Genomic DNA, 26,410 nt, shown 5'->3' with positions numbered 1-26,410 from the left:
AAATAAAAATTTAAAAAAAAAGAATCATAATGTACAACACTTCACACTATCATTTAGTCATAGGGAACAAATAAGCAACCAAATCATATTAGGAAACAGTCAATATAAATTGTAAGGATACCAGCAACAAGGTTACACTCATACAGTCATAAGTGGGAGGAGATGGGTGATAGCAACGATGAGAAGATTAATAGTAATGCAGACTTAATAACTAGTTTGACAGTGTTGAGGGAATTATAGTAATCTTTTTGCTCAAACCAAGGTTGGCACTTTCAAAAGGACACTAGGTTCATATACTTACTTTTCTAATCACTTACTTTTCTAATCACCTTTGAACTGCTTTTCAGCTATTAGGAATCTTTGGATTGACAAGTCTGAAAACAACTGGTGTATTTCTTCAATACTTAGCAATAAAAGTTTTAAATAAAAGTTTAAGGATTTAAATAATTGTTTGGAATAAGCAGTCAAAGGATGCTCAGAATTTTGATTTTGGAAAGTTGCAAGCAGGGTAAGATTCCGGATGGATCTGAAATAAGATTTTGGAATTTACTATAAAAATCCTTCCTATGGTAAAATGCTTTTGTTTTGAATTATCTTTAAAAACAATGGCAGGATTAGACTTTGAACACTGGATGCCAGAAGGCAACCAGAAGGAACTGAAAATTACAAATAAAGGAGTAGAACACTTAAATTTGACCTCATAGTACAGATGGAGCAAAATATTTTAACACTGGGCATACTGAAGGATATTCTTGAACAATTCATCCAGAAGTTATTTTTAAAAGTGTCTCCCTCTGCAGATTATGTTTAAAATACATATGTTATGGAGGATGAGCAAGTTTTACTAGAAAAGTTTGAGACTGCCCTGAAAGTAAATTTTAAAATGACAGGCTACAAGAATGATACAGAAAAAGATGCTGCACTGACATACAAATAACAAACCAAAGAAGTAACCTGGAAAACTTCATATTGGATTTACAAAGTAGACTTGTTGAATTTTGTGAGAAGCACCAAAAAAACCTGAAAAGAAATCAAGTTCTATGGCATTAGAAGAGACTAGATCAAGATTCCTAAATGTAAAAGGAAGGAAAATAAAGTTGCTTTATTTGATCAAGGTTAAAATAGAAGTAATCTCTGTTGCTCTTTTGCTGATTAGAATTGAATGACAAGGCTTTAAGATATAAAATTTGTTTGTAGATAAGAGAAGAGATATGGGAAAGAGTTAATTTGTTAAATTTTAAGGGAAGGTAGTAAATTACAAAATGGTTGTGATGAAGGGGAAATCATTTCTTTATATATTTATGTATTTATTTTCTTTTTTATTATATTCTTATTTTTTATCTTTTTAATTATAATTTTCAATAAAATTACTATTTTTCAATAGCCACTATTTTCCAAGCATCCACAATTCAACGTTTCTGTAGTCAGGGCTCTAGAAGTCTTTGAAAGTAAGTGAGGAGGCGAGTGTGGGGCTTGGTGGGGTGAGAAGTAAATCCAAGACCTATGGAGATGGGGTGGGGAGGATGGGGGCTAGATAGGTGGAGCATCCCTATAGTCAGCTGTAATGGTAAATGACAACTTTGGGACCAGGTCATAAGTGGCTTTGGAGAAGGGAGTCTGCTGAAAGTTTTAACAGCTGCTAAATGACTGCCCATAAGTTGAGGCCTGCTGTTTTTGCTAGACTCCACTGATGACACAGCATAGCACCCCTACTTGGGCCCCAGGGTCCCTAGTCAAAGACTCATAAACTAATTAATTGACTGAAAAGTGAGAAAGCTCCCAGTTGTGTTCCTTTTTCCCTGAAAGCAACACAATAACAAATACCAGGTGACTAGATCTGATCTATAACCATTCCCATCCCTTTGGGAATGGAAGCTTTGGTGGGGGAAGCTTTCCTTCTCTGTATGAAAATACAGTCATCCAAGTTAGAGATGAAAGAGCTGGTCACCTACTTGCAGACATTCCAATCTATCAAGGAGCGAAAAACCGGTATTCTAGCTCCCCTGGGTTTAATATCTATTTGAATTCAAAGATAGTTGCCTTAACCAAAAAGGAATTCCATCCTCCTGAACTCTGTGACAAGTATTTGGCAATATTGCTTATGCTGATGATGCAGCAATTATTTTACCTGCCTAGGTGGACCTCAGAAAAAGGTTTGCAGGCCTGAATAGAATTCTGTAAGAAGAAATATTTTACAATCAACTGCTCTAATACCAAAATTATAGTTTTCTCAGGATAATCTAGTTATCACGAACATCAATAGTGCACTGGAAATAATAAAAATTGGGTTCTACTAAAGGAGGCAGATACATATAGAGTCCTCGGTTAATCACCATTCTTTTAGCACCATTCATTCATGGTGCTGAACATGTGATACTTCTGACCAGTCCCCAAAGTTCTGACCATCGCAACACCCACACAGACACTGATCATAATTCAAGGATTTGTCAACTGGCTCACTCTTATGACAATTGCAGCACTCTGCAGTCAGGTTATCACCATTTACAATCTTCCCTGCCAGTTTCTACTAAAAAAAGTCAATGGGGAAGCCAGCAGAGAAAGTCACAAGTATCCATCTAAATTGCTCCTACAGCTTTTTCTCCCAAGGAAGCATTACAAACTATGAGATTCTAGCGATATTGTAGACCATAGTGCATACCTGCCTTTGGCATCCCCCCACCTGTACTCCATAGCATATGCCTGACCATACTTGTGCAACACTCCTGTCACCGAATTGCACCTGCATAGTGCCACAACACCCCCTCCCCTGCTTAGGTGCACTCTCATGGTGCTGCAACACCCCTCTGCCCAGCTGCCCTCCATAGCACCTGCCCACCTGTCAGAGAACCAACTAGTTCTTGTAACTTCCTGTTGGCATCCCCAGAGACTTGGCTTATGGAAATCTGCAAGTCATGGTTATGTGATTTCCTCATTTAATGACTTGAGATCCTCACTTAAAGGTGGGAAAAGAGACTGCCATTACTAAGTGATGTGGTCACATGACATTGCATTTTATGACTGTATCACTTAGCAGTGGAAATTCCAATCCCAATTGCTATGGTAACCCAAGAACTAAATACCTGTACCTGCCAACATCAAGCTTTTCAAAGCTAAAACTATGTTTCAAATGCAATACAGTGAAGCCTTCAGACATTATTCAATTTTGGCTTTTTTACAAGTAAAAAAATAAAAAAAATCCAGCAATTAACCAATCTAAATTATCATTTAAATCTCCAAACTAGATGCCTAGTCATTTTCTCATATTCCATGAAACATTCATATCTCAATCAGATCTGGATCTTGTTTAGTCAAAGAAAATATGAATTGTAAAAATCATTACTTTTGCATTAAGATTAAATGCCAGCTGAACCTAAAACATTCTTTCCTCTTAGGGAGGCAACCACAACCTAACATAAAATGATTTTAATTTCTGTAAGATAATCTCCACTGAATCAAGTTCTATTCCTGGTGACTTCAAAGTCATCTCCATGTAGGGTTTTTTGGTAGCAATAAAAAAGCAGATTGTCCTTGATTTCTGGAAGATTTTTTTTTTAAACTGTGCAAAGTAGCCTACAGTTCTTGGCTTTGATCCGAATTATAAACTAGGTTTTTCACTTCTTAGCTTTTTGGGATCAACCAAGATTGGAAAGAAATTGCCAGAAATCTGAATAATTAATTTCCCCATGAATAAAAATATATATAATTATGGTCTTGTACTTCAGAAAGTGCTGAAGGCAAAGGAAGCTTAATTATTAGGAATCCAAGCTGACTGGGTAGATGTTTAACATGTTCTTATATAGAAGTTTCCAGGCATCTAAAAACAGAGAAGGAAGAATGTCAAAATGAATACGTTACTAATATTTCTCTCAAAAACCAGGTTTTGGAAGAAGCCTCTCCAAAAGCCTTTATAGGTAGACCTTGCTTAACAACCATTCATTCAGTGACTGCTCATAATAATTAAATGCTGAACAAAGGTTTGTACAACTAGTGCACAACATTATGGAAGTTGCAGCCTTCCCCCGCTCCCCCAATCATTTGACTGAGATCTGGACTCTAAGAAAAGTATTCACACTTAAAACAGTGTGCCAAGTGCCCCATGATTATGTTTCCCCAGAAAGTCAATGAAGAAACTGGCAGAGACGGTTGCAAGTCACTGCCACCTGGTTCCTAGGGACTGACTGAAAAAGGTCCATTGGAACTCATTTTGGAAAGGATCTTTTTAAGCCAGCCTCTTTGAGAATAGAAGGGCTGCTTCTAAATTAATTTTACCCAACTCGGGATGGAATACCTCCACCAAGCAGCCCTGTTGCTCTCAAAGATGCTGGCTGAAAAGTTCATGGCGAAAGCCAAGAGGGATTTTAGCATGGGATGATTGCAGCATGGGGCATTTGAAATCAGTACTGCAAGTGCCGCACATTAAAATCCAACTTGGATTTCGTCATGGACTTTTTCAGCCATCATCTTAAAGAGTGGTATGATTGCCTTTGAGATTGATTTTGTTTCTAAATCCAGCCATGTGCAGCCCTTCTACGGACACAAGAGAAGAAAATTTCAGTGCTGAGCTTGAGAAAAGCTGGGATCTCAAAGATCTGAGCTTTTTTTCTCCAGCCCAGGCTGCAATTCCCTTCTGCCCAGAGGTAGAAAGAGCCTCAAAAACATAATGAAACAAGTGCCAGTTTTATGGTGTTTGGAAACTCTTTCTACCTTCAGAAATATTTTGTTGGTTAAATTTCTACACTACAGGTATGCTTCTTAGCAGGAGAAGGTAAGAGAAAATAAGTGAACCTGCATGGAATGCTGGTAGGCCTCGCCAGCTGAGGCCTACTGTTCCACGGCAGGTTTCCACATACCATGAATGTTTGGCCTCTCAGGGCCTCCCACTCTGAGGCATCCCCATGCAGTAACTGAAGACCTGCAATGAGGGAACTGAGACTGTGGTCACTGAACAAAGCGGTCTCTAGGCATTTTGCTTAACAGCTACAATGATGACTCAAATTCTAGGCTCAATTGTGGTCAAGGAATATCTATCCAGTAAAATGGAGTCAATGTAAGTGGAGTACAAGTATAATTTGTAAATCAAACTATCCTGTACTTGAGGATCAGCTGCTACTTCTTTTAAAGAGAAAGAATTGTAAAAAACAACTGCAGAAACTGGGATAAACAGCTGTTGAAATATGTTTATTAAAGCCTAACTGCAAACATTTTTGAAAGCACGGAACATTAACAAATATTTATGTTTTAAGACACTGAAAGCTAATTAGCATAACTAACTTATTCAGTATAACTTTTAACTCTCGTATTAATCTTTCCTATTTGCCATTATTGTACAATTTTTATACAGCAATAAGGTGAATAGTTATATGACCACAGTCTTTTATCCAAACACTGTATTTAGCCTGAAGAATCAATGTGCCCATACAAATTCATACTGCAGAATTCACTTATTTTAAATATTAAAAACATCAATATTCATATAAATTATATAAAAATGAAAACAGACCAATATACAGTGATACATTGGTACTCAACTGCTTTGAAAGTCATCAAATTTGGTACTCAGCACATTTTGATGCATAATTTTTGTCCTGGTACTCATCGGTTGTTTGGTACTCAATGCACAAGCTAGAATTTGTTGGTGTTGGCTGCCTTGTGAATCACTAAATTATCCCTTAGGTGAAAAAATTGTTTGGTACTCACCATTTTTGGTACTCATTGCACTTCCCGGAACCAATTAACTATGAGTACCAAGGTACCACTGTGTATGTGGGATCGTCTGTGTATATATATTTTGATATGTAACATCTAGCATTAATGCTTATTGAAATAACAATTATCTAGTTCCAAGCAATTAGTAAAATTTTTAAAAATAGATTGTTCCTAAGTGGTAATTTTTCAACTTATGTTATCTAGCATAGCATTCATGAACTCCAAACCAGGCATAAATTGTCATACAAATGTTCGTTGTCGGTTTATAGCCTCTTTATAATCCTTCTGCCCATTGAATTACATTATTTTTCTTCACTTTGTAAATTAGGACTCACAACTGTAGCTGTCTCTAGCATATGGAAATTGACCCCTGAAGGCTCATTGTAACAAGCAATTACTCGTGATGTCACTAAAGCTTACAGAATGCAGAATACTATGAAACTGTGATGTAGATGTATGCTGGACAATATGTCTCAATGTTAAAGTCAGTTGTCTCCTTCTGGATCTGGGTGGCATTAGGACACAATTATAAAAATTTCTGATTTGTCGAAAAAATAATATTCCTACCATATTCCAAATATCTCCACATTTTCACAACACCTGAACTAAGTATTCAAGACAATCTCTTCTATTCCACAATTCCTGTATATTAGTGAACAGAATTGCTGTATTCTAACAATATAAAATATAATGTATAGTTTTAAAAACTTGTTATAATTCTGGAATTATTGTGTATATTGTCATTACAGTATGATTAAAGTATGTCCACTGTCCATTGGACTGCACTATTTTCACTGACAGACAATACAATTTTTTATAAGCATTCTCAGAAATAAGTGACTGAATTCCATAAAACTTATTCAAGATAAGAGAATTGCAAGCTGCAAAATAAGATTTCCAAATTTAAATTATTGTCTTGAATGAAACTTGAAACTATTGATGAAGAAATATATATATTCCACAAATATTCCTTGATATTTGGCACAGAATATTATTTTAATGGCAGAAGCATGTTCTTCTTCCTGGGGGTGGAGGGGGGGAGCGAACAAAAAAGTCTTACAGACATTTACCATATTGAATAGAATAGAATAGAATAGAATTTTATTGGCCAAGTGTGATTGGACACACAAGGAATTTGTCTTGGTGCATATGCTCTCAGTGTACATAAAAGAAAAGATACGTTCATCAAGGTACAACATTTACAACACAATTGATGGTCAATATATCAATATAAATCATAAGGATTGCCAGCAAATCCTTATGTAAACGCAATTGTAAACGCAATTGCTAGAATCCTAAAGAATCTAAAATCAAGTTTTAGTTTAACTTAATAGTGAAGATTCTTCTAAATACTAATGCAAAAATGATTACAATGTTTTGTTAGCACAAGCCATAGGTTTCCATATTGGAAGGAATGGGACTAATTTCTATGATGCAATGAAGAGCAGATCTTTTAATTGTATTTGACATATGATCTTCTGGAACAAAAATAAAAATAATTTTCTCAGGTTTTTATTATTTTAAGCGTTTCTGCAGGCAACTGATGTACCAAATACAGGTAAGGGAAAATATCATTCATTAGGTGCTCATTGTATAAATCACCTTTCTAAACCAAAAATATAGGGGATAAAATGGTCACTATTTCCAGTAAATGATTTTGGAGAAACAAGCAAGTTTGTCTAATTTCTAGATAAAGATCCATCAAATAATATTTATTATTATATACTTTAAATCATACTTATAAATAACATAGATCAAGACATAACACCACCAGGCCTCATCTGTATGTGTAATATTATAAGAAAGTAGAGCAATAATCCTATGAAATCAGAGAACGTTTTTTAAAGAACTTCTGCATTTTTCAGACACAGAAATTAAAACTGTGAAACCATCAGGATGTGGTAAATTGTGTAACTCCCTGCTAGAACGATCAGAAAAGTTGAAGTCTTTTTCTAGACAATAAACTAAACAAACATATACAGAACATATAAGTACTGCTAGTTAAGATGAGAGAGTTTCAGAATCTGAAAACCTCCAAAAGCACAACAGATATAGCACAACCCCATCAATAGTGCCCCATATACACCTTTGGGGGATTCACACTTTCGGACACCAAAGAAAAAGAATAGCCACCTCAACCAACTTCCTTTCACTTCTACATGGAATAAAAAGGGGAACAGCTGGCAACAAAATCTCTCTCCTCAACCTGCCTACATGGGACAACGGTTTCTACACCCACTTCCTTTCATCTCACTACCCGGCAAGGATCCCGCCCGCTTCTCTCTCTCTCCCTGACAATTCCTCCTGTGCCTCAGGGCCATCCTCCGCCCCCGCCAAAGAAGGGAGTGTCAAGGAAGGCGGCGGCAGCCACCAGTGTCTGCTCCTCCCACGTCCTTCGCTCGACCGGATCCTTCTTTCTCAACTGGAGCTGCAAAACAGCCGAAAACCCACAGGGCCTCACCTCCGAGTGCAAAATAGGAACGCAGCCTGCTTCTTTTTCGTACTCATTTAGAGGCGCCGCCATCTTGGTGCGAACGCACTGCCTGCTGCATGCCGGGTAACGCGCTCCCTCACGACCTCTCTCTCTCTCCCCTCTCTCTCCTCTCTCTCTTTCTCTCTGTGTGTGCGCGAGGGGAGGGGAGGGGAGGGGTTGGGGTGGGCAGCGCCAGCCCGGCTGGAAGTGGGGGAGGGAGGAAGGCGAGCCGCGGATTGGATGAGTGACTGAAATCGGAGCCCCTTGCAGCCATCACAAAATTCCCAGGCCACTTCTGCGGAGCGTACGGGATCGATGTATTTGCGCACATAAATGCTTTTATCTTGATCCCAACTGATCGCCTGCTAGGAAGTTGGGGGAGAAGGACAGAGATAGATGATCATCCCCGGCCCAAACTCGGGTTATCCTTCCCTATCTATCAGATCGGGCCGTTTTTCCCAACTCCTCTCAGTGTGCAGGACGGGAACAGGACACTGATGGATTCTAGATGGGTACAATCCCGAATGGAGAAACGGCATTGCTGAAAAGTGAGTTAGGATGCTTCAGCTGCAAGCGACCCAAACTCATACTCTGGCTGTGTTCACATAACACAGTATGAATTGTAAAAGCCAAAATTCATAGGGTTTGCATTATAAATGAAGCTATAAACCGTACTTCACAAACTATGTGTTCTGGATGTCCACAACTTGTTACAAACAAGCAAGCAAGCTTAAATTAGCTTAATGTGTGGCACAAAACCCTCTCAATGCAGAATTAGGACTCCACATTTTAATAGTTTTACATTGTTTTGCTCTTTTTGTACATCATGGTGGGGTGAGGAGCTGGTTTTAGAATATAATTTATGTAGGGGTAGAGAAAGTACTGCTCCAACATTAATAATTGTTAATTTTCAATATGACAAATTTTCAGAAGGTTTCTTAAAATCTAGTCAATAATATGTAATAAATCAGACGTATTACCCCAATGCTGATATTAAGCTTTGATGATTTAGTAATGGAACTGCTAATCAAAGCAGGGTCGTGGAGGATGCCTCCTCCTCCCAATTTATAGTCAAAAGGGAGGGGAGAATTGAGAAACCTGAAGGTAGCTCAGAGAGTCCTAGACTTGGAAAAGATGTTAGAGACAGAATTATAAATATGTCTAGGACTATGGAAGGCAAGTATTGACAGACTATAGGTATATTGTTATATTAACTGACTTTACATATGCTGAGGAAGAAAGGCAGGTTAAGTTCCTGCTTTTAGATGTTGGAAATAGTCCTATAGTTGCAGTTTGTTCTACTCTTTCCAACCCAATATAAAATTTCATACAAATTATGTAAAGCAGGAGTGTCAAATTCACATCATCATGGTAGCATCATGTGACCTATCGGGACTTTTTTCCCCCTTCACTAAACTGGTAATAGGCATGGCCAGAGTGTGACCCATCTGGCCCATGGGCTGGGAGTTTGACAGCCCTGATGTAAAGGGAGCTTGGTATATCTTGTTTTTTCATGTCTTCTGATACAGAATGGGATCATATTTGGTGTACTGTAGCGTGAGAAACCAACAAAAGAAAGTAAGTTAAAAAACAAGCCAGGTCCAATGGGGAACAACAGATTTTAGAACAAAATCTCCCAAAGCATTCTATAGGAGAGCCTGTTGGGAAATAGCTTAAAATGCTTCTAGCTAATCCATTCTAAATTCCATCTCTCTTCCTGGTTCTGAAATGGGAAAGAGTGATAATATTAATAGAAACATAGGGTTGGAAGGGACCTTGGAGGTCTTTTAGTCTAACCCCCTCCCCCAGGCAGGAGTCGTTATACCATCCCGGGTAAAAGGTTGTCTAATTGTCTAAATGTCAAGTGGTTTGGAGGGAAAATGACATATTCTGTGTTTTCACTCCAATTAATTATTAGAGAGAAATGTAAAAGACTTAGAATTCAGTCCATTTATCCAGGTGCTGCAAAAAAGAAAAAAAACCACCTCATCAGTGTGAGAGAGGCACCTGAGCAGCAGCACAGAATGTTATTGTTCTGTTGTATGCTTCCTCTTGCTTCCTTCCTCGTTATGTGGCCAACAATAATGCTATTATTAAGGACTGGAAAGAATTCCCGTATCTGAGCTTTTTGTGCTTTCTTTCTCTTATTATTCTTTCCAACCAAACAGGATGTGGGAAATCAATTTTATTTATTAATAAAAGGAGAGCAGTACCATCTCTCAAATCTCTTTCTATATGTGTGTGTGTTGTTAATGTTTGTTTATGTTTATTTAAATTTTTATACCGCCCTTCTCCCGAAGGACTCAGGGCGGTGTACAGCCAAGATTAAAACAATTAAATATACAAAATTAAAATACATATTAAAATACATATTCAATAAATGGCCGAATTAAAACCGTCAAATTGACCGATACACATACACACACACACACACATATGATGATTGCAAAGTAAAGCTACAGAGAGGTGCAATGAACTGAGTTTCTGTAAAGTAGAATAGTTTTGTCATCTGTTTGAATTTTTGTTTTTACTACTTACTTATTCTCTATAAAATCGTTTACAAATACTTCAAAATCTGATTCATTTATTTTTATTCTTCCATACATTTAGCAACAACCTTACATGCCTTTGATTAGGAATCAGTCACCTCTGAACTCATTGGGTTAGGGTTACAAATCACAATTGACCGATTCACAACACACAGATGGCTTGTCAGAAGAAAATAGATAACCTTTTGAACCCAGTCTGTGTCTCATACCAAGTGACGGTGTTGTGAATGGCCATTATTTCTAGGAAGTTAGCATTATTTGCATCCCCAGTATTTCTTCCTTTCATCTCTCTTTTTATTACTTTCCCTACCCTGCCCCAAAATATTATTTTTCCAGAAAGCAGTTTTAGTAACCTAAAACCTGTACAAAAGAAAATTATAAGTGCCACAATATTTTTGTTGGATTTTTTTTTCAGATTTGAGGAGATTAAGATCTAAAAAGCTGCTTTTTTCAACAACCGCATAGTAGGAATTATCAAATACCTCCCTGAAGAAATTGTTGATCTCATCTTCCTTTTATGTAACAACTAAGACTTCTGTTTTTTAAAAAATAAGTATATCTTCCAGCTTAATAACTTGAGCCCTAACAAAGTGATATTAGTTAAAGAATCTTTGAAATTCAAATAATTCCTTCAACTTGGACAAATTATTGAATCAATATAGGTGTTCAATATATATTGTAAAACTTCCAAACACACATGAAAACATGTGCTAATCCTAATTGTCTCACTTCACTCTAGTGACTATGCCAATTGTATAAACAAGAAATGCGGTATTGATAGGTTTAATCTCTGAAACAAAGCTATCTACAGAATATCAATGACTTTCAAAAATGGAACCCATAACATGTTCTAATTGTTTACATAGCAGTCATAATTTTCAGTAATTTTAAAACTGAAAATGGAAGATAGTCATACAAATGATTTTAAAATCAGCTGTAACTCATGAGTAGTGTGGCTATAACAACATTCACATTGTTATTTTTAACATCACAAAAGCAAATGGTTCAATATTTGCAAGAACACCATTGCATCTATTATCAGATATATTGAGAATAGTCCTAAGAGATGAGTGTACAATACACACAGTGGTTTTCTAGAGAGACAGAAACTTTAGATAGAGTTCATAATTAAAAAAGGTCGTTTCCAAAGGAGTGGCCAGCCAGGAGTCTTGGGGCATCTTAAAAACCAATAATATCTGCTTTCATATGAGGTTGTTATTCTAAGAAAAAGAAATATGTATATTGTTAGCTGGGAGAGGAGAATATATATGATAAAAGGAAAACAACTCAGGAAGAAATGTCCTAAAGTAGCAGTTAGATGTGATACATTTTTGCCCTGAATTGACATTTAAATTACATAGCTTGATCAAAAGTTTTGAGTTATCTTTGTTCTGACCTGAAATTCAATATCAACGTAGTGTTGACCGTGTGGAGGCCTATCCCAGCTCTACAATCCGAATTACTGATTAGGTTGCTCCTGTTTCTGTCTCGTAGGAAGTGGGAACAGGACACTTTGGAAAAGATTACTAATTTCTATTTCCTCCACTTCATAACCCTCTACTCTCATTAATGTAATCTTAATGTACTCAACTCCCCTAAAAATCCAAATACCAAAATGAACACAAATGAACAATGAAAACAATATAAGGAAAAGTTTGGAAAATGATTTATTGTAACAATGTACAAGTAAAAGTTTCTTTACAACCCTAAATTCTGTCTGCATCACTGTCTGAATCTCACAGTTTGGGAAATCTTGAATTTAGAGGATCATTAAAAAGGTGTTGGGCAGATAAGTACTGGTCTGCCAGGGAAGTAATCCTACCTTAAAGTTGAGGATACAACATAATAAAGGGAGACCCTCGTTGGCATCAGAAGCAAGAGCCTGCCTAACAGCATCCAAGCATAAAGCCTTGCTCATTCCTCTTAACCATCCTCTTGATAGGATATGTGAACTTATTCTTAACCTGAGATCTTAATTGAGAAGATAATATTGCCTGCTAAAAATTATTTAAAATTTTAAAGTATACTTGTTTTTTTCTGTATTTTGTCAATTAACTTCTATTAAATTTAGAGATTTGGTTTCATTGGTAAAAAGACAGAACTTAGGTGTTCACATCCGGGTTTTTTTTTCATTTTATATCGGGGAATTGGCAGAAATATCTCAGGAGATTTTATTTCTATTTTTCTAAAACCAAGGTTGAAATTCTTTGTACAAAAGCTGTCAAATACCCAATTGGAGTGTGTCAGGAGATTCAATTTATCACTATTATAATTATGATCTTTTACTGAAGAACTCTTGTTGGAAATTTATCTACTGTGGTTCAGTTTCTATCAGAATCAGAACATGGAATTCTGCTCTGAGATTTAGTTGTGATAATGAAAATAAGTAACCTAGGCAAAAGTAGAACAGAAAGAAAAAAAAAATTATAAATTGGACATGTACTGAGTAAGCTGATAGACAATAGGATGCTAAGCACATTCACTAAATACAGTGAAATAAAAGGTTTTTTCAGTTCATATGAAGGGACCTTTGAATCCTTTTGAAAATATAAGGAACAGCATGTGAAATAATTTCACTAGAATTCAGGACATTGGAGGTAATAAGCTACAATTTGTCTAATTCTGAATATAGTAATTATTATTTTTTTAAATGCAAAATCAGAACTCACTAAATACAGAAGAAGCTAGTAAAAGTAAGATGGGGTTGCTTGTTTTTATTACAGGGAGAAAGGACATTAAATGAATAAAAATGATTACCCCAAATTACTAAAGGGGAATCAGAACTATATTAATTCCAGCTACACAGAATGCATATTGCAGAAAAACTCAAGATTCCCTGAATTTGTCAGCTCCACTTCAAGTTCTGTTTCTTCAGGGTCATATCTACATAAAAGGGTACAATTTTTTTCTCTCCTGGAGCTATTCCATCAAGCCATTGACATAATTTTTTTCTGAATAAACAAAAAGAATGGAAAGATATAATCAGTATTCACAAAAACTTATTTATTCCGCCCACAACACTGTGAGGAGGAAATTGGACTATTGTGCTCTTTGAAAATATATCCACAGAAAGTTATATTAGTAACCTATCTGGGGTTGGAAGGGAACATGGAAAATAGCTACATAAAGAATTGTAGATGCCATGCTTTCTGGAAATTATTTGACAAAGGACATGGCTTCTTTCAAAACTTTCAACATTTTGATTAGACTGCAATGGAGTGTAAGTTTATTTAATAACTATACTTAAATAAAATAAATTACATAAACATAGTTCAATCCCCATTGCAATTTCAGCAGCTTACAGGATATTCAATATACAAAAATTAAAAAAAACCCACAATATGATTAAAAGGAGCAAGAACACCTTTAAGAACAACTTAAATGTTTTTTAACTTTTTTTTAAAGAACACTGTGTTCTTTAATGTTCTTTAAGAACAATGTAATGTTCTTAAAAATGAAGAATAAAAAGGGCAGTACCATTTTTGGTGCAGAAAATTAGTGCATTTTAAATTTGTGCACTCCCCCCCACTTGCCAGAAGTGTGCTATTATTAGCAGCTTCTCTGTACAAGTTCTAAAGGATGAGTGATTCTGACTGGAGCAAATGGTGCTGCAGATACCCAGGCATCAATCCACGAAGGGCTTTATAAGTCAATATCAAAATCTTAATTCTACCCAGAAACCAAATAGCAGCTAGTACAGGTCCTGCAGAATCCTCTGATCACAACAAAATACCTTATGCCACCAGACTTGAAATCCTGGGTTTATAAAATTTAGAACTCCACCGCCTTCGGCATGACCTGAGTATAACTCATAAAATCATCTACTACAATGTCCTTCCTGTCGAAGACTACTTCAGCTTCAATCGCAACAATACACGAGCACACAATAAATTTAAACTTAATGTGAACCGCTCCAATCTTGATTGTAGAAAATATGACTTCAGTAACAGAGTTGTTAATGCCTGGAATGCACTACCTGACTCTGTGGTCTCTTCCCATAATCCCCAAAGCTTTAACCAAAGACTATCTACTATTGACCTCATCCCATTCCTAACAGGTCTGTAAGGGGCGTGCGCAAGAGCACCAGCGTGCCTACTGTTCCTGTCCAAATGTTCCCCATGATTGTATCCAATTTGTATGGTTATTTCATGCTTATATATATATACACCATTGTGTTTGACAAAATAAATAAATAAATAAAAATAAATAAAAATAATAAATCTTGTGTGCTCCCAAACCTTGAAGGCAGCAAGTATGTGGACCGTTGCATTCTGGAGCAGTTACAGTTTCTGAATAGTCTTTTTAAGTGCAGCCCCATGTAGAACAGAAAGGAAGTCTAAACCTGCCTGCCTAAAAGTAGCAAGTGATCTTAGCATAATATTGCACCAGTTGTGTGTGTGTGTGTGCGCGCCCGCACACACACAAGCATGTGTGTTCAGTACAGAGAAAACTACTACTGCATTTTGCACATTTCAACCATAGCAAAAAATACATCTTCCTGAGATTAAAGATGTAGATGAGAACACGAATCTCGAACAGGTTTTATAAATATATTTATGTTTGGCCCATCTCACAAGGTTGCAGTCTTGCATAAAGTTATGGTGTGTCCCTTTCTAGAAAAGGGTAAAAGCATTTTCCCCCTTCATACGTAAGCTATTGGATAATGTTATGGTTGCCTTCTGTTACATTTGTTACCACAATATATAAAACAAAACAAATCCAATATACATTCTACTAATAACTGCAAGTTACATCAGAAGTAAAGAGCTACACATTTACACACACATAGGTATTTTATTTTATTTTATTTATCAAATTTTACATAGTCCATCTCACCTAAGTAACCCTGGACAGATTACAAAAAACATAATAATATAATATAAAAACATAAAAGCATAAAAACAGTGTTAAAAATAAGTTTAAATTTACATATTAATTTTTATCTATTCCTTACACTGTTCACAAGTAATACAATAAAGAGCAATATACCTGATAATATATTTTTCCAAGGTTCTTTTCTTTTTAAAATTCCCACATCGTACTGATTTCCAAAAACATTTCATCCCTTATTTCACATTGGTTATATTTTTAAGGAAACTAGATCTGTGTCTTTTCGCAATTGTATCACTAAGTGTAGTTACTTCTTCTTTCTGCATGTGATTAGAGCAAGCATATGGGCTTTCATCTGTCTTAAATCTTTTCAGCCATTTCTATAAAGTAAGATCTGACATTTTGCTTTTTTTTTAATAATTTGGGTCAGTCTCCATATTCTCCTATGTCTAGGAAATACATTATCATGTATACCAAAATGGTTCTATGGTATTTCCTCAGTTATAACAACTTTGCTTTTCTTGTTTTTTCTTCAGTCTTTTATAAATGCTTCCTTGATCATCTTGTGACTTTCACAAAATACCAGATGTTTGCAAATATTTACCCATTAATAATTGTACTGGTGATGTCCAAAATAGTATTTCCAAATGCCCAAACCCCCAAATAAAAATCGGAGGCATCCAGTTTTGACTTTTCTAATATTCTCTTCACAGTCTATATTTATTTATTTATTTCAATCCTTTCTACCCTGCATAATACAGACTGGAAGTAGTATGCACCAAATTGAAATCTTTTGCAAATTGAATTAATGACTGCAATGACTTTCAGAGATTCCTTGTGCTGTAAAATCACAGTTTTAACAAATTTTCCAAACAAAAAAGTTCTAGAAATGTAGACTTTAGCAATTTACCACTATAAATTCAAATTTAAAGTTCAAATATATGCACATCCAATTTCTGCCAAGTTTTAATTTTTCTCATTCTTTTTGCCAGCATTGTGGAATTCTTAAGAAATACTATTATTTTATTTTCATTTTTCAGAAATTCTATATATGTAACACTACAGAATAAAAAAATATATAACTAATTATAATAATCAGATATGCTTGTAGGAACTAATATAGGAAAAAAGACACTGCTTGAAAACTGAATAACAAAAAAGAAACATAAACTTGTAATAAATGATGACTCTTATGAGGAACAAAAATAAATATGTGCTGATTGTACTCATCAGCTCATGAAATGTATTGCCTATCATGAACAGGGACAGAAATTTGATAGAACAATTTCACAGATTTATCAACTTCATTTAATCATTCTGGCTAATATATGTGCAAAGAATGGTACAACTTTTCACCATGGAATATTAAGCTCCAGGAAGGAAGTTCAGTTCCCCTGAGCATGGGTGATGTTTTCATCCACCTTGTCTGTGAAAAGGAACAGAAAAGGAAAGAAAAATAATCCAAGTGAATAATTGTCTATGAAGATGTCAAGAGGTACATTTGATTTCTGGGAACTTGGTCTCTGTAGATGATAGCCGGCTGTTATACATTGCATGTCACAAGGCCTAATAAGCATATCCTTCACCAAAGTGGTAATAATTACTACTATGAAAACTTTAAAATGCATTCTGTAGGAGTGGAAACAACCCTTCCCAAACTAAAAACTTCACTTAAAAATTAGTGCAATTAGAAAGCAAAGGGAATGTTGATGAAACTGGGGTCAGAACAGTCAAAATAAAGTCAAAATAGTCAAAAAAGTTAAAATAGGCAAGAAAATGATAAGACAACACCTATCCATTCTAAAGTTCAAATCTCCAGGAGCAGATGGATTACACCTCAGAGTTCTGAAGGAGCAGGAGGATGTGATCTTGGAACCACCGAACTATATCTTTCAAAGATATTGGAGCACTGGAGAACTACCAGAGGACTGGAAGAAAGTTGATGTGGTTTCCATCCACACCTTAATGTACATACACACTTTAATGTAGCCTTTAATTCTTCTATGGATGACTACACCCTAACAATGATACTTTTTTTTATAATAGTTTCATATGTGGGTGTTATGCAGATGTTGCATTATATGAGGGTTTTTCTCCCTGTTGTGTGTTCCGTTTCAAAATGATGATTGCAAAGCACCTAAGATTAAAGCTTTCTTGGGTAAGATGCCTGGAGATGGGCAAGAGCAAAACTGTAGTTGGTTCCACCATGGAGGCTGATAGATTCCATTTGTTCTTGCATCAACTTGTATTTTGTTTTGTGATGTTGGGTGTGTACCTGTCTCAGTGAGTTCGCATCTATGCTTGTAATGTATAGCTATTGGCACTTCTATTATTAGGTGGTTTAAATATTTAGGTTGTAAATATTATTTATAATTAGAAGATTAGCACTACATCAGCAAAAATGCAAAATAAAGCCAGAACTTTCATGCTGGAGAAATGTATACGCATAATATACAGAATTTGCACATCAAATTAAGCCATACATTATTTTGCCACATTGCTGATTAGTTCACATACTGTACTGTTCACATACTGTACTAACCAGAATGTTGGCCCATGTCATACCCCCATGGATTTGTTTCACCTGGTGCAAGAAGTCAAGGCAAGGAAAATGGAATTTAACGCTTTATTTCTGTGCAGAAGCAAAGCAAAATCAAGCAGCCCAAAGTCAGGAAAATCAGCATCTATTATAAGAAAACCACTATATTATTAGTTCCTATTTTTACCTAAGCATACACAGTACAATGTACTATCCGTAATGGGGTGCACTTAATTAGTTAATCTTTCCACCTCCCATTGTAATTCCTAACATGCTAAACCCTACCTTTAGACCTCTGTCCAGACAATGTTGATCACAGCTAAATATTACCTTACCTTTTTTCTAGTAACAGGCCACTTACAGTTTCTTACCAAGAGTACCATAATCTTCATCTAGAGACTGACACTTATGTCTATTTGTGATCAACTTCTTTAGTTTCTACTGGCAAGCATTAAAGCAGGTGTTAACTAGATTCTAACAATGGCTGTATCAGGCAAGAACACATATGAAATTATTAAGATGGAACAGTTCTGGCTGAGGCTAATTCATGTCTCACTTATAAGAGCCCCTAACAGGTTGCTAATAGGGTAATCAACTAGGCCCTCAAGAACATGGTTTGCAATGACTTAACATTTTATGTGAACAAAATTATTTATGGTTGTTATGCAAATCAACTAATCACTGGGCCTTTGTGGCTCAGACGGGTAAGACAGTCTGTTATTAACAGCAGCTGCTTGCAATTATTGCAGGTTCAAGCCCCACCAGGCCCAAGGTTGACTAGCCTTCCATCCTTTATAAGGTAGGTAAAATGAGGACCCAGCTTGTTGGGGGCAATAAGTTGACTTTGTATATAATATACAAATGGATGAAGACTATTGCTTGACATAGTGTAAGCCACCCTGAGTCTTTGGAGAAGGGCGGGATATAAATGCAAATTAAAAAAAAAATCAAGAAAATACCAGTTACAGTTTCCTGAAATCTGTAAATCAAAGTAATAGCTGAAATCATTTTACCATACATGCACAGCAAAAATTAAACCATAGCATGGCTGATCTAGTCATGGTAGGAAATAGTTCTGGCAGTGGTAGGAAATAGTTCTGGCACCTAAGGAATCTCATCTTCCAGTTCTATATATGAAAGAAGTGTTGGAAGAAATGTCCATCTGGGTTCAGTTCCAAGTGGGGAAAAAGACACTGGAAACATGGAGACTGCTTGGAAAGATGGTTTAATGGTGGACAGGTTCACATGGTTTGAGTTCCTGAACAGAAAAGGGCTAAGATGCTGAGCGTGCCTTGATTTTACGCCCTCTCTGAGCTTTGAACTTCCTGGGGCACAGGAAGAGTACCCTGATTGATTGTCAGACTCCCAGAGGGGTCTTAGCTAGCCTTGCTGGCTGATGTAATCTTCCCAGGTGCCATGTGGTGAGTTTCTGTTGCTAGATGGGTCCTATTGTGTTGCAGATGATGGTCTATTGAAAAAGGTGGAGGGGGGGAATTAGGTTTCTGCCTCTGGCCCATTGACAAAGATAGGGGGGAGGCAGGAAGGTGGGAGCTGCTTTGTCTTTAAAACATGTTTCTCCATTTCTCATTCAGGGAAATATAAAACTCTGCCTTTTTAATATTTTCTAAAATATTTCATTCTTCTAGGAGAGGGGTGAGTGCTAACTTCCTACAGAAAGTAAAGGGAAAATATTGAATTGTGTCAGCAAATGCTGGGTCAAGAAAGTTGAATTGATTCTCTTTCAATTCTCTAAGAACTCACAGTTAATAGCTTCTTTAAAAAGGGGAAATAGCAGATATGCTATTTATTATGATCGTGAGACAATTAGATTAAATCTTTTCATATTTCTTAGAGAGGGAATCTTATATTTGCTACATATTTGCCTTTTCAGTAGAATTCTTTTGTGTGCAAGTCCTACTTAGCTGTATATTAGCAGATTTAAACATGAACTGTGGTTGGGCAAGGTCAATAAACATTGTAAAAGTATTTTGACATACTACTATTAGAATGCAGTTTCTGAATACATTATTATACATTATTATTGCTGATCTTGATTATTATTAGCAGTAACACTATAGAAACAAAATTGCTAATTGGAAAGACTTTACTATATTACAAAACTAAACTCTCTTTTCTTTTACTCTAAAAAGTAAAACTTTTACTCTAACATAAGAAATAATTGGAAGATACTTGGCTTCTCAGATACAACACATTTTTCTTTTAAGGCCTAACAAAAATGTTCTTTTTATTTGTGCATAATAGTCTCTTGAGGCTATCTTAAAAGATGTAAATGGCGAAGCATTAAGGTGCAAAATGCAAAATTTTACATCTCCAAAAATCCCATTATGTCAATAGAAATATGTTCCTTCTGCCATTATGATAAAACTGAAAAACAAACTGCATGGGACTTTTAATAATGTTTCTTTATACTCCATTTTTTTTAAAGAAAACCAAGTTACGTCCTTTTTATCAAATTCTATTCTTTCAAAACCATGAATAAAGAACTAAACAATGCATCTGTGCACATTTTTCAAAAAACGCAGCTTGGGTATTTTAATTTCAGATAGTTCTGCTAATCAGTGTTATAAACTGTTCCAATAACAGCAATCTATTTAAAAATTGTAATTAACAGTATTAGAATTTAAAGGTTCTAAACTATCAAATCATTAATTTTTCAACTTGTAAGGTAACTCAATTCCAGATGCCCATTTAAAAACTCTTTTTAGGTTAGCTGTTCGGCTACATAAAATACAGCTAAAAATAATTTATAACTTAACATGAGTGAATGCAACAAAGCAATAAATATCAAACATCCTGATATTTCCAGGAAGTACATTTAGAGAGATAGAACACACATTAAGCTATTCTTTCCCCTCTGTCAGCAATTAGCTAATCTGAGGTACCCGTACTTTTCTTTCAACTAACTGTTCTATTTTTTATCAACTATCCGTAATAATTTAAGGTTCCAAATGAGTTTCAAAGTCTTGGGAGAGACTAGATAGGTATATGCACCAGCAAGGTAAAACATGACTGCATTTTAGTGTATTCCACATTCAAATAACATAAAATGGATTGAATATGCTTTGTCTAATCAATATTTCAGAGCCCACATTTGTCCCACGAAATAGTTTCGTTATTACCTCAGCAACGTTTGGGGGGGCAATAGGTTGATTCTGTAAACTGCTCAGAGAAGGTTGTAAAGCACTGTGAAGCAGTATATAACTCTTAAGTGCTATTACTATTGAGATAGCCGAACATTTGCTATTTCGGTTTTGTTTTTGTTTTTTTTTTGTTTATTTTTTGCGGTGGCACTGCACTATTGCTGTAAATCAACCTCTTATGAAACATCTAAAATCCAAATGACCGATGATATTTTAGGAAAAAAATACAAAAGTGCCCGACAGACTACGCTCACTACAGCTGAGCGAGGCGAGGAAGGCCTTCCGCTTAGGGCTCGGCACAAGCCAAGGGCGGCGTCTCCCAGCTGTTACCTCAGCCCCGTGCTGAGAATGCCCAATCACATGACTTTCCAGAAGGGCGTGGTTGGGTAACGAAAGCCCACCCTTTTCCAGCACTGACTCGCGCTATCCGCGAGCGGGACGCGAGGGAGTGTTGTGGCGGCCGTTGATGAGAGAATCAAGCGGCGACGTCCTGAGCAGTAACGGTAGCGAGCGAGAAGGCGAGAAGAGCTGCGTGCGCGCCAGACAGACGGAGGGACGCGTGCGTGGTTTCCCACCCGCAAGGGACAAAGAGCAAGCATCCCAAAGACGCGCCAACGGGATCCTCTCGACTTACAAAAGCTTGCCCTTTTCTTTAGCATCTGGGCGTTGTGGTCCTGCCCCTTTCCGGAGCCGGAGGGTCCGGAACCGGTGGATCACTCCTCCCCCTTGCCTCTGGACCCCTAGAAAGAGAGGTAAGGGGGCGGGACGGAGGGAAACGTAGCACCAATCTCGTGTCGCTACTCAGAAGGCGAAGTGCTGCCCCACCGAGCTGCGTCGCAGCCCGGTCCTGTGGGGAGGAGGCGTGGGCGGCGAGGCAGAATCGTCCCTGAGCGGAGCTTTTGCGGTAGTCTTCCTGGCGCGTGTGCCGTGTTGCATGACCTTGGGCACGTCTCTTGGTTCTGGCGGCTCTGATAGCTATCAAAGCGAAAAGTATTTGTGATGGTGATGATGATATCGAGTTGTGACGGCTTGGGATGTGAACGAGAGTTTTAATGCCCCAGCTCTCCTGCCCCTTCGTTTAGATTGGTTTCTTTTTAATAATGTTTGGCTGTGAAAACAAACAAAGGTGGCCCCATTCTCGCCCCGGTGTTTTTATAACTATAGATACCGTAGGGTTTGTTTCCGTATTAAAGATGTGAGGTCAGCTTTCTGCCTTTTAAAGCCATAATAGACAAAACTGTATAATTCAGAAATAAGCTCTACATTAATTTGCTGCAAGAGCCTTGAGTAAGTGAACTAGGCAAGCAGGTATATTGTGCAATTGCACAAAACCAGCACACCATGTTCCTATTATTGCCAATACCACATATAATTGTCAGTCGTATAATTTGGCTTACAGTACTACTACTTTCCTTTTTATTAATCAGGGCTCAGTTCTGCATCACTACAAATAACTTATTCTTCCAAGAAACATTGCAGTATTTGTAAATTGTTAGGAATACATGTAACTGTTGATTGCATAGTAATGTACACTGAAGCAAATCCTTTTGTTTTTGTGCTGCTTGTTTCCATGTTTGCCATAATTTAAAGCACATTTTTAATAGCATTTGTAAGCACAGGAAAATTTGAAGGTATAATCTAAACTAAAACTGAAACTCAGATTGTTCATTAGCTTGAAAGCAACAACAATGAAGCTTTTTCATGATGTCTACTGAATCAAAGATGAAGAGCATCACACTATACTATTAAATAAAGATAAATACATTAAATATGCTTTTAAAAGAATACAGATTGATTGTTAAACAGACCTACAGTTTTGTTATTTCACTTTGGCCACTTGTCTAGGTGTGTTTTTTTCATTAGCCACTACACCAATGTTCAGTATGATTTTTGTTGGGAAACATAAAAAACTTCAATGTAATCATGTTAAACATGGCAGCATTTATCTCCTCAGGAGAAACAACATGGCCTGAATATTATATCTAGTTCCATCAAAAAATAATGATATTGAGGATTTACAAAGAAAAAAAATTGTCTTTAATTTTACTTGTCACCTTCTAATAAGAGGTGGGAAATCCAGCTCACTTTTTGATTGTTCTAAATGAAATTCAGACTAAAAGATTACTAATAAAATACATTTACATTGCACAGGGGGAAACAGCAATGGCTTTTATGTTTTTTTGTATAATTAACAAGGAATTATGCAGAGCCTCCAAGAGATTTGTCATCTCTGGGAAGTAACCATTCTAGAATAGAAACTGGGACCAGCCCTCTGGGAATATATAGGGGAAAGCGGTAATTTAGTATCAAAGAAGAGAGAGGGCAGTGTTGTGCTTTAGGGACTCTGTCTGAGCATAGCTCCAGAGTGTTGCGTGAGCCTTGAAGTGACAATTTTGCAGGCTCCAAACAGAAGTGGAGGGCTTGCAGCAGCTGTACCAGGAGTACATCTTTGTTCCTGCTATTTGAGTGAGGGTGGCATTCTGCCCTCTTTCATGCAAGGAATCATACTTTCCCTCACAGTCACATTCTTGAAGACTTGACCAAGATGCTGCCTCCTATCCCTTTTCTGAAGCAGCAATCTGCTCACATCCTGTTTAATAGTATGGAATACAAGGAAACCCTGAATCTTGCCTGTCCCATGTTTTTCTCCTCTGGCTAGAGTGGATTGAAGGAGGCCACCAAGATGTCCATATTTAGCCATTAGGCTAAGTGGTGTTATTGTACTGTCTGGAAATGTAACAGAAAATACCCTTGTACTTAATTGTTCTTTACCATGACTATTGAACATTATGTGTGTGTGTGTGTGTACAAGTGGTACAATTTCTAACTTAGTCAGATTCCCGCCCCCTTAGAGAAAATTGGTTATACAGTAATGTTAAAGACTTATTGTAAGTTTTCAGTTCTGCATGTAATGATAGTCAGATTTAAAAATGTAAAGATAAATGGAATAGATGAAAGTATAAAATGAAATTAAGTCTTACAGGAATGAGAAAAAGTAAAAATAGGAGTGACAGTCTTTAGAGCTTGCCGTGTTAGTAAGACACAAACACTGCGTTTCTCCAATTTATTGTTAATTCTCTTTCACTTACTCTGAGATTAAATGCAATCTCTGGTGATTTTTTTAATGAAAGACATTCTTAACTTAGATCAGAAACTGTAGTTAAATGGATTATAAACAAGATCATGCTGAAGTGATTAAGAAATCTCATATTTGGAATGGCTTCATTTTTGTATATTTCAAATGTTAAATATTTCAATTTTTGCTTCATAATTTGGTTTAAGTGGAATAATCGCATAACAATATAAATAAATTCAGCAAAGGATATTACTTCCATTGTATTATGTTCTGTAACTTCAAAGACCATATAGCCATTTCAGAATCAAAAAGATGTTTAGCATCTTCCACATGTCTAGCTTTAAACTGCATGGTTCTAACTACATCTAAAATCATATGGATATGGTTTAACCTTCCATTATTTGATTTCATTTACATACTTTTTCGCCCTTCGTTGTATAAAGAATGAAAAAGTACCCATCATCCTTCGCTGAATTGCATTCCTGAGATGTATCAAAATGTCTTTCAATAAAGAGATGTCAGAGAAATAAGTTTTAACAGTTTTTCCTGTTACATTTCTCAAGTATATCAGGTTGAGTATTTGGTAACACACTTTTAAAAAAATACAAGTTAGTCCTTTCAGAGGTTTCTGGAGGTTTTACAGATATTTTAATGAAATGTACATTATCTGTTTTAGTTATAGAATAATTCTAGAAATGCCATGCCTTCTCTACAATAGTTAGATAAAATTACTTTATTTTCTTATTGAATATACATGCTTTGTATATTCAATAAGAAAATAAGAAGCACGAAGCTGAAGCCTGAAGATGACGAATGAGACTTCGTCGAAACGTCGCCAAGACACTTCCAATTTTACGCGGGAGAAAACCCGAATAACCAAAGACCTACATATATATATATATATATATATATATATATATATATATATATATATATATATATATATATATATATATACATACATACATACATACATATACATATACATATATATATATTCTGAGGTTTTCGCGGGTGTTTGTATGTAGGTCTTTGGTTATTCGGGTTTTTTCCCACGTAAAATTGGAAGTGTCTTGGTGACGTTTCGACAAAGTCTCATTCATCATCTTCAGGCTTCAGCTTCGTGCTTCTGGGAGCAATGTGTGATTGCATCTGTTTCTTCCTTTTAACTGCTAGTGGAGGTTTGAACTGATTGGGTGGGAGCTTGGCTGAGCTCTGATTGGCTGGGGGTTTTTTGTGCTCTGATTGGCTGGGGGGGTGTCCTGTTTGGGTGGGGGCTTGGTTGTGCTCAGATTAGTCTGAGTTGCAGGGGGATTATATATACATACATACATACATACATTTATTTATTTATTTATTTATTTATTTGATTTCTATACCGCCCTTCTCCCGAAGGACTCAGGGCGGTGTACAGGCAAATAAAATACAAACAGAAACATACACCATAATTAAAACAACCCTTAAAAAACTGATTCAAAATTAGCCAAAAATTTAAAATTTAAAATAACCTCACACCCCATAAAAATTACAGAATTTAAATCCCACAATTAAAATTTAAATTGGACCATTGTTATTTTTTTTATTTTATTTTTCTGATTAAACAAAAACTTTAAAAATGAAAGATAAAAAGTCAAAATTTCAGAAAAAATTAGTTATAACCACTAAAATGAATTGCAAAAAACATTTAATAATTTTCTGTAGATTTGGCCACCAATACAATATTTTCTTTGTTTCTTCTGTGGTATTAACAATTACACAAGACATTATATTTGTATTTAATGCTCTAAATGTGTTTAGCATAGTACCCTTATTGTGTTTTTCTACAATAGAACAATTTTAAGAGGGAGGCATGTACTATGATTTATTTACTAGAATATGAAGTTGCACTGTAAAGTTTGCTAATGAAAAATTATGAAAGGGGAAGTTTACCAAAGAACTTCCCAAGTACAGTAAACAAACTAATTCCCCTGTAAGTTTCATACTCTTGTTAGCTTTCCATTTGTACAAGTAGTTCTCAATTTACGATCACAATTGGGACCAGAATTTTTGTTGCTAAGCAAGTCAGTTGTTAAGTGA

The 26,410-nt window shown here is 36.1% G+C and overlaps 2 protein-coding genes and 1 long non-coding RNA gene across 12 annotated transcripts in view; 1 reads left to right on the top strand and 2 right to left on the bottom strand.

The window, feature by feature from the left end:
* The window catches only part of ZDHHC17 (zinc finger DHHC-type palmitoyltransferase 17), a 49,470-nt gene extending 41,177 nt beyond the window's left edge, over positions 1-8,293 (bottom strand). For all 3 annotated transcript variants that reach the window (XM_058191191.1, XM_058191192.1, XM_058191193.1), the window contains exon 1: positions 8,168-8,293. In XM_058191191.1, coding sequence (XP_058047174.1) covers positions 8,168-8,230 — 63 coding nt within the window. In that variant the 5' untranslated portion in view covers positions 8,231-8,293. The remainder of the gene's footprint in view (positions 1-8,167) is intronic.
* Positions 8,150-26,410, top strand: part of OSBPL8 (oxysterol binding protein like 8) — a 95,589-nt gene continuing 77,328 nt past the window's right edge. For 5 of the 8 annotated variants that reach the window (XM_058191187.1, XM_058191182.1, XM_058191189.1 and 2 more), the window contains exon 1: positions 21,658-22,010. The gene's annotated coding sequence lies outside the window, so the exon portion shown is untranslated. Of the gene's footprint in view, positions 8,264-21,657; positions 22,030-22,109; positions 22,163-26,410 lie in introns of those variants that run through there. The other 3 variants (XM_058191186.1, XM_058191185.1, XM_058191183.1) reach the window with 3 other exon arrangements.
* Positions 15,517-18,548, bottom strand: LOC131202321 (uncharacterized). Its single transcript, XR_009156130.1, has 2 exons — positions 18,101-18,548; positions 15,517-16,984 (listed from the first exon to the last, which is right to left on the bottom strand). It is a non-coding gene; the product is annotated as an uncharacterized LOC131202321 (long non-coding RNA).

Source organism: Ahaetulla prasina, chromosome 7, assembly GCF_028640845.1.
Source record: "Ahaetulla prasina isolate Xishuangbanna chromosome 7, ASM2864084v1, whole genome shotgun sequence".
Classification (NCBI taxonomy): Eukaryota; Metazoa; Chordata; class Lepidosauria; order Squamata; family Colubridae; genus Ahaetulla; species Ahaetulla prasina.
This window is presented reverse-complemented; position numbering and strand designations above follow the sequence as displayed.